At 33.6% G+C, this 8,925-nt stretch overlaps 1 protein-coding gene across 1 annotated transcript; it reads right to left on the reverse strand.

The window, feature by feature from the left end:
* Window positions 1–485: 485 nt before the first annotated feature.
* On the reverse strand, window positions 486–4,134 carry LOC131645937 (protein ANTHESIS POMOTING FACTOR 1-like). The gene is made up of 10 exons (XM_058916126.1): window positions 3,855–4,134; window positions 3,640–3,740; window positions 3,352–3,452; window positions 3,180–3,246; window positions 2,982–3,081; window positions 2,776–2,889; window positions 2,530–2,667; window positions 2,334–2,418; window positions 1,994–2,043; window positions 486–1,324 (listed from the first exon to the last, which is right to left on the reverse strand). The coding sequence occupies exons 1-10, from the start codon at window positions 3,975–3,977 to the stop codon at window positions 1,157–1,159; spliced, it is 1,047 nt and encodes a 348-aa protein (XP_058772109.1). The 5' UTR covers window positions 3,978–4,134; the 3' UTR covers window positions 486–1,156.
* Window positions 4,135–8,925: the final 4,791 nt, after the last annotated feature.

The following is an 8,925-nucleotide window of genomic DNA, read 5'->3' on the forward strand; positions in this document are numbered from 1 at the left end:
AGGTGAATGATTCAGGGTTGAGGTGCACCACTGATTTAATTGATGAAGTAAGATATGTTACCGACATCCGAAAGTTTCCCGCCAAATAGAGGGCAGCTAGAAGATACAACTTTAAAGTAATGCCCAGGAAAATCCAGGAAGGTGGCTTGGTGTTAAGACAAGTGGTTCTGCCTGCTCAGTCCTAACACCCTCGTAAGCTTGCCCTAAGACCCAGAAATACTAAAACCTTTTACCACTACTACGAGCATAAGGATGCCACGCATCTGTACTTGTTTTTTAATAAATACAAGATAAAATTCGATCTACTTTAATGACTATGAGAAAATTGACGTTATCATGTTAAATATATTTGTTAGTGAATCTACGTTTACATCTTGATTTGAAGCAAATAAAATTTTTCCACAAGCTAAAAACCTGGTGTATAACCAATTTGTTTTTGAGATTGTCTATGTTAGAGGAAATGTGGTTGGAAGCTTAGGAAAAAAAGTTATGCCATAGGGACGCGGATTTATTGTTTTATTTAAGGTTGATGTTCATAGTTGTCAAAGGACCAAAAAACTATGACGATATCAAAACAATAAAAGACTATTTGTTCCTAACTTATTTAAAAGCATGTTATGCAATGTGATTTCTTGAAGATGATGATCAAGAATATATTGAAGCCATCAAAGCAGACAGGTGGGGATTAGAAAAATTCATGTATAAGTTACGTGTTACAACAATGTTGCTTTTTGGAACAATGAATAAGCAGCATCATGCATGGAATAAATCATGGCGTTGACTAAGAGATGGGATCTAATTGTATAAAGTAATTTAGAAAATAATAGAGGTATCATTATCTAAGTTCGTTCATTTCTTAATTTGTCATTGTTTAGTTCTTGTCAACTATGTAATGAGAAGTACTAGTACTAGTGTTTTGACAGTTTAATGGTTATTTGCAACATTGCAAGTAACTATAATCAAATAACTTCTACAAAGCATAAATCAAATAGTAAAATTAACATAAATACTAATCAATATCTTAACTTCTACGGTTCAGGAGGCTCACTGAAATATCTGTTACCCTTCGAAGAAGAATATTTACGAACCATGGCAGCATTTGTCGGTACGAATAACAAAATATAATTTTTGAGTTGGCTGATGGTAAACAATTGCTTCATTGCGTAGAGTTTACTATTTTTTTCACGACATAAGCTCCTATTTTGGACAAATCTGGAACCCAAAATGACAGCTCAGATGACCCGGTTGCAAACATAAGACTCCCGGGAGCCCACTTTACAACAGGAGCTCCAGTATCAGAAGTTGCACTCCTCCAACTTGCAACCTAGAAAAAATAGGTAAACATTAACATTGCAATGGCAAGAACTATGGACGCTTTAATTTCACAAAGTGGAAGAAGTTATACAATGCTGTTAAAAAAAGAAGTTTTTAATGTCAACCCTTCAAAGACATTTTTTTTTCAATCACAAGTTTCTGGCATAATGATCTGCTAGAAAATTATGATTCAATATTATCCAACATCTATATCGATAACACATATTTTCTATTAGATATTTATCAATCGGTATCATAGCATGGATGTCAGAGGTATGATAGGCATTTGTGTAATATGGGATGTCTTAGTTCAACATCAAGTAGTACGGGGATGTCTTAGATATTTTTCATACCATAATCATATCTCTCATCCATCGTGTAACTCTTAACTAACACACACCCTTCACGCTCAAGTAGGCAGCTCAATGGTCACTCAATCACACTCTTGGATAGAAACTGATACCATCTTAGAATTTGGATTACATTTAACTTAACCCTATAAAACTTGCTTGTAAGATATGGGATATCTCCTATTTATAAATATTTTTTAGGTTATATCTCATCTAATGTAGGACTCTTGAATACACATATAGATATGGCTATGAAACTAACCCTTCAACATCTAAGAAAAATAACAGTTATGAAATGCAGAAAAAAGTAAGAAGATAGCTTATCATACTTCTTTGCCACTTCGAACATTCCATGCATAGATGCTACCATCCCCAGAACCTGCAAAATTTAGGCTTACAAGTTTAGCATAACAAACATGGCAGAAAGTGAACAGAAGCTAACAGGTTTACACATGAATGATGGTTGACAGATTGAAAATACTACTAGTGAGGCCTGAATTTTGGAAAATAATCATATTGATTGTAAGGTTTTCTTCCAAAACATATTTTAAGTCGTGTAATACTAGGGTAATAGTTCCACATTTCATGTGCAAAAAATAGTTTATGTGATTAATGAGTTTACAAATGCATAATGAATAGAAAAGTGTTGGGTAAACCAAAATATCTTACTCGATATTACAAACGTTCCCTCGGGGCTGAAAGAAGCTTCTAAAGTAGAGTTGCATGAGACAGGCGTGACATTATATGTGGATAACTGTGGACGCGTGATAAAAGGAGAGCGGTCAGATAGAAAGCCTTTCAAAGCAGATATAAATCAATTGAAAGAAAATTCTAGGCTGAGTAAAGTAGGGAAGAAGATACAGACAAGTGTACCGCGGAATGAGTCAAGAACATGGACATGCCCATCTGCAGTTGTTAAAAGAATGAGTCTCCCATCATTACTAAACTTCACAACATTTGCATCAGAAGTATCTCCCCCAACAGAAAAAATCTCAAAGGGACCCTGCAGAATGAATTTCACCATAATAGATTATTAGGCTGTCACACCTTTTTTCAGAGGGTGTCGGTGCTACAGAGGTTAAATGCATATTTTTATGAGAAATTTGCAAACCTTTTCGTACTTCCGTGCATCAAACATTCTTATGTATCCTCCAAAGGCTACTGCAAAGACAAGCCCTTGATCATCATATGATATAGCAGGCCTTCCTTGTACATGTAAAAGTCCCTATTTAGTTTTTAAAGAAAGTAAGAAGCCCCTAGAAAAGTTATCTGATTTATTAGATACAAAAGGATATAGAAATACACAAGCACTACTACCTGGCACTTCTCGGCCCTTTGATCCCATAGTAAAACAGTTCGATCTAAGGAACCAGATATAAAGCAATCTTTCCGAGAGCACAAGCTAAGTGAAACAACCCTAAGAAAAAGAACAAATATGCATTTCGTTATATGACCAAGCGGAGATGTACATGAACGCTGCAGCATATACAATTTAAGATTGTTGTATAAACAAACCTGTCATGATGACCTTTGAAATATCTCAAGTACTTGTTATCATGCAACGATAGAAGCCGCAAAGATTCTGGATTCATCGATCATATTAGTAATGAATATACAAAAAAAAAAAATCACGTACATACAGATTAATGACGATGATAACAGGTATATATATATATATAACACATACCATCCCAACCATTCTTAGAAGAGTATATAACAGTTGTAGGATGAGATGTGAAGCAAACCAAATCAACCCCATACTTCTTGCTGTTAATTGTCTTCAAACATCTGGTAGTAACAAATAAGAAATCTCAAACCTTCATGTTGATTATTAAATAAATATAAATCTATGAAGCATGGACTCTGACAAGGATACGGACATCGGAACACGACACGAACACAGACACTCCGACGCTCATAAAATAAAAAAATATTAGGACACCGACACCGCTACATATATGATTTAGGGGCTTACGTTCCAGCAGCAACATCATATAGACGAATGGATTCATCATCACTGGCGGTAACTAGATAACTTGACGCCCTATGAAAATCCATCGAACTAATTCTACCATTCTGAAACAAGAAAAAATAATAATAACTAAACCCAATTACAAAAACCCTAATATTCATTTGGGTTAAACAACAACAACAACAACAACAACAAAAGGAATAGTAGAAATCACTAACGTAGTCTTTGAAGGACATTCCAACTTCCATACTCTGAAGAATTTCTTCACTAAGCTCCAAAGACACTTTCTCTTCTCTCTCCATTTTAGAGCCAAATTTCGTGTTGGTGTCAGAAATGCTCATGAAGGTTGTGTGGATTTGAGTGAGGGAGTGAAAAGAAACGTTGATTCAACTATTGATGCCTTTCAATTGCACAAAAATTTGAGATAAAAAAGGCTTCAGCTTGAACAAGTCGCAAAAACATGTACACTCTTTGGGTTCTATTTTTTGGTACTAACGTTGTTCGATGGTTTTTGTTTTTGTTCGGTTCATTAAAAAAAATTATAAAGAAATTTTTTCTATCCTCGTCATTTTTTATTTTTTTTTTTCTAATTTTGAGTCTATCTACAATTTTACATGATTTGTTAATTTGTTTAGATTGATAAATTTAAATATATTTAAAAAAATTATCTTATACAATTTTTTTATTACATGTCACTTTAATATGCAAATAGGGATGACAATTTGGCACATATCCTATGGGTATTCGTCAAATGTCCATAACGAATAGGATAAAAATCCACAAAATGAATACAGGTACGGGCATGGCTAATTATCAGATAAAATAAAACGGGTATGGATGCGTGCACGAGTATCTTACTATCCACCCCGCTCTATACTCACATTATATATTTATATAATTTCATTTATATTATTATATAAAAAATGAATATTTATCACTTTTAAAAAATATTTCGCTACTAATTATTACACATTTTAATAATAGTGATTATTTATTTCTTAATTTAACAATAACATCCATAATTTTATTAAGGGAAATGCTAACAAGTGTCTCAGTGGCACTCTTTAAGAGCTTAAAAAAAGTAAGTTTTTCTTGGAAATATACTTAATTAATGCATCGAAAGTTGAAATAGTAAACTTTTAAAGAATATTTTCTTTAAATAGAATGCTTAAAGAGTGCCCCCGGGACACTCGTTAGCATGACCATTTTATTAATGTTGTTTGAAAAACTAAAATTATAAAATATTTTATAATTAATTGATTTATTTTTACTACAAATACGGATAAACGGATACGGGTATGGATGTTGAGGTACCCATAAGGATGAAGTAAGAGAGAGTAGAATAAGAAAGAAAAGCTATAGATTCAATTTTTGATATAAAAACAAAATGAAGAAAATCCTTCTGTTTATATGAGAAAAGTTTGGCTCAAAAAGGAAAATGATTCAAGAATTTTTGTAATAACTTAATCGATTAAGAGCTTCAAAAAGACGGCGACCATAATCCCAAAATGGAAACAATAGAATTGTTATGTTTCTTAATCAACTATGAGTGTTTTTAATCGATTAACGAACCTTTTTTCTTGCTCTGATTGATTGGAATAAGTCCTTAATCGATTGGGTGGAATATAAATGTTTCTCGAATGACTAGGAACAATCTTGGCCAATTTCATATGCACTTTGATAGTTTTTCCATAATATTAAAGGTTTTTAGTAAATTTAGAGAGGTTTAAAACATAAGTGTTTGAGTTGCCTTTACTATTTACTGATCACTCAGACACATGAACAAACGAGCTTTCACACTTCCTTTCTTTACACAACCTTGAACTTTAAAATCCCTTACTTGATTCATCATTGATTCAACATTTCATTTGGAACTTGGTTCTAGTAAATGATGACGCTTGATATAGCTTCTTTAATAGACACAATCATTCGGGTTTATTAGAGATGAGATCAATAAAGACTTCATCAAACGTCGTTTGACCTTAGTTGTTGTCATCGTTGAATTTGACTTCATATCTTGATCTCACAAAGAACATTTATAACATTGTTTTTTTCTTGACAAATCAAGAATTCACATAATTTTGTTTGACATATAGTGTTATCATCATCAAAACCATCATGAACATCTTATGGTTGCAAATAGATGTACATGCAAGAACATAAATCCACATTCTCCCCCTTTTTCTTGATTACAACACATCTCTCAGGGAGATGGAAAAAATGAGTGAAAGATTGGATTGGTTAAACTCTCTCTCACAAATATAGAGAGCATACCTTACTCCTACAAAGAGTATACTTCTTCCTCTTTGACATTATTAAAAATGTGAGAAAAAAAACAAATAGATAAAAGCCGGAAAATATATAAGCGCATAGATCATAAATGATGAATGGTGAAGTTAATAATCAACCAAAAACAATTTATCCATTGAAAGCAAATTGATTACAAAAAGGAAAGATATATGAAGCAATAAGAAACTCAACAATAAAAAATAAGGCAATCAAGCAACATCTACATAATGTCCTTATCATCACTAAAGAACCAATGCGACAATAGCATCCCAGTTTTTGCAAGCATTTGTGTCATGTAGTCAATCTTCTTGCTTGTTCCATTCCTGCTCTTTAATAATGGTGTGACAGAGAGCTTCAATAGGAGTCGTATGAAGGATCTCATAATCAAAATCCTCCAAACTTGAGGGACCTCCTTGTTCATGTGCTTGTTGACTTTGTCTAGCTTTTCTTGCTTTAGGAGGTTTTCACACTACCACTTTATCGTCTATGGTCATCTGAGTCTGCCTCAATGCGTGTCTCTCTATCCTTGTCGAATATTGTGCTTCTTGGGGACGAGGGTATGTGTTGTTGCATAGTGAATGAGTCAAATATCCTGATGCATATAGCCAACAGTGAAAGGAGAATAAATGCCATTATTTAGATTTGATAAGAGGGAGAGAGCAACATTAACAAAATTAAATTATTTACCTACCTCTATTTCATATGGCTTATTTAAAGAGTTAGTGCATGGAAGATTGTAGATTTTAGAAAATTCTTTCAGAGTCAAAGAGAATGGATGCTTTCGTATCTCAAAAGTGATGATCTCATCTTTGTAGTTAAGGCTAGAGTAAAATATATTTACTAGAGAGGAAAACATCAAAAAGTTGACAACTTTCAAAGAACCCAAGATCCAAGGAGTATGTTGGGAGGAGATTCTATGAATAAAAATCTCTATTGAACTTGTTCTCTTATTCTCGTATGGAAAAATAATTTGAGAAGTATGTCGGAACAGTGGTGCTTCAAAAGGTTCTGACGCTTTTCGGTGTTATTTAGTGATGATTAATGGAAAAACTAGTGTAACACTCATAAGAACTTACAAAAACACAAGTAATAACTAAAAAGCAAGAAGAAGAGAAGGAGATTAGAGATGGGGTGAAAAAGATAGAAAAGTTAGTTGTAACACCCTTCTAAACCCCGCCGCAAATTAAATAAATTCATGCAGAGTACATGAAAACAAGGGTGCCACAATTCAATAATTAATTAAACATCGTTCAATTATGTCATGCATTCACTTAGGCAATCATCACAAATTAAAACACTTCATGTTAACACAGCGGAAATTAAATCATACGGATTAAGTTTAACATCTTTAAAACTTATCCTTCAAAACATCAAAATATAACCAGAGTTATAAAACATAAACTCTAAACATCGCATCCCCAGTGTTACAAATATCAGAGCATGACACCTGATGCTAACTAAACACACTGACTCATGAGCTAATCCTCACCGAGTCAAACAACCGCTATCCTCAATCTGAAAATGACAACATGTAAGGGTGAGTCTCATCATAATTAATAAATGTTATAAGGTTATAAAGCAATAACACATCATAGTCGCATCATTCACCCAATTGTATCATAAACAGACATTCAGACAAGTTTCATCATCATAAACAACCAACACATCATCAATATTTATAACACTAGAAAAACATCCAATCATGTTATAAAATCATGCATATGAATGCAATTGACGCTATGCATGTGGTACCAACATCATCAAATGGGAATAATCCATGACCGATCCAACATCATCAAGATACGGCCCTGCCAGCACAGATTCAACACAATGGGAATCATGCCCTTCACTGATCTAACACATCATCATGGATACAACATCAACAATGAATATGAATGAATGCAAACATATATGAACATACTTATACCATCGTCCAGTCTATGAGTAACATCATCAAAATACTCATTTCATCATAATCATCATCATCATCAAAGCATGTTTATATATATGCATCATTCAATTACAATCACATCATTAATTCTCACAAAGATTATTTCACAAGGTTCGTTTAGCTCGAAACGGCACGCGAAACGGATCAACGGTTCAAAAGTTATGAGTTTTACAAAATACTTCATTTTTCAAAAACCATCATCAGTGGTAATCGGTTACCCAAAGGCCAGTAACCGGTTACCAAGTTTTACGAAACTCATTTTTCTGTTTTTTGTATGGGTAATCGGTTACCCCCCCTTCCAGTAACCGATTACCGACTCCCAGCCAGCAATCTTTGCCTTTTTACACAGCGGTAATCGGTTACCCTACCCTCAGTAACCGATTACTGCGTACCTGCAACCCCAAAAATGCAGATTTACAGCATTCTAAGCATTCCAATTCCACTCAAATCATACCAGAACGATTTTAAGCAAATAGAACACACATACAACACAAATTACACACCATAATGCACCTAATAAGCATCAATTGAAGTCATAACAACACAAACATCATAGATTCCAACCAAATGACCAATTATCATCTAATTGATCCAAATCCCTAAATCTATCATATGACTCAATCGATACGAATTCTACACCTATTCTGTACTATCAACCCCAAACCCGATAATAGAAGTTAACCAGATAAGTCCCCCCTTACCTTGGCCAAGTTCTTGATTTGGTCATCTTCCTCTTTGGTTCTCTTTCACGTTCTTCAGTCCTTCCTCTCACATCTTCTCTTTTCACGTTCTACTTCTTTTCTCTTATTTTCCTTATTTTATGAAAACATAAAATAGATTAGTAATGGGCTCCTTCACATTAACACCCCCCACATTACTAACTCCACCAATGGCCCAACAACTAACATTTTATTATTTCCAATTAATCTCAATAAAATGCTAATTTCGAATAATTAATTTAAAACTTAATTAAATTAATTAAATAAGAATTTTCGGGATGTTACAACTCTCCCCCACTAAAAGAGTTTTCGTCCTCGAAAACATACCTC

This window comes from Vicia villosa, linkage group LG2 (assembly GCF_029867415.1).
Source record: "Vicia villosa cultivar HV-30 ecotype Madison, WI linkage group LG2, Vvil1.0, whole genome shotgun sequence".
Taxonomy (NCBI): Eukaryota; Viridiplantae; Streptophyta; class Magnoliopsida; order Fabales; family Fabaceae; genus Vicia; species Vicia villosa.

Excerpts from the sequence above, each read along its gene's own strand:
- LOC131645937 (XM_058916126.1), bottom strand. The coding sequence starts at position 3,977 with ATGAGCATTTCTGACACCAACACGAAATTTGGCTCTAAAATGGAGAGA. Across the intron at positions 3,247-3,351 it reads TTCTAAGAATGGTTGGGATG|AATCTTTGCGGCTTCTATCG; the intron begins GTATGTGTTATA and ends CGATGAATCCAG. Across the intron at positions 2,890-2,981 it reads AAAGGGCCGAGAAGTGCCAG|GGACTTTTACATGTACAAGG; the intron begins GTAGTAGTGCTT and ends AAAACTAAATAG.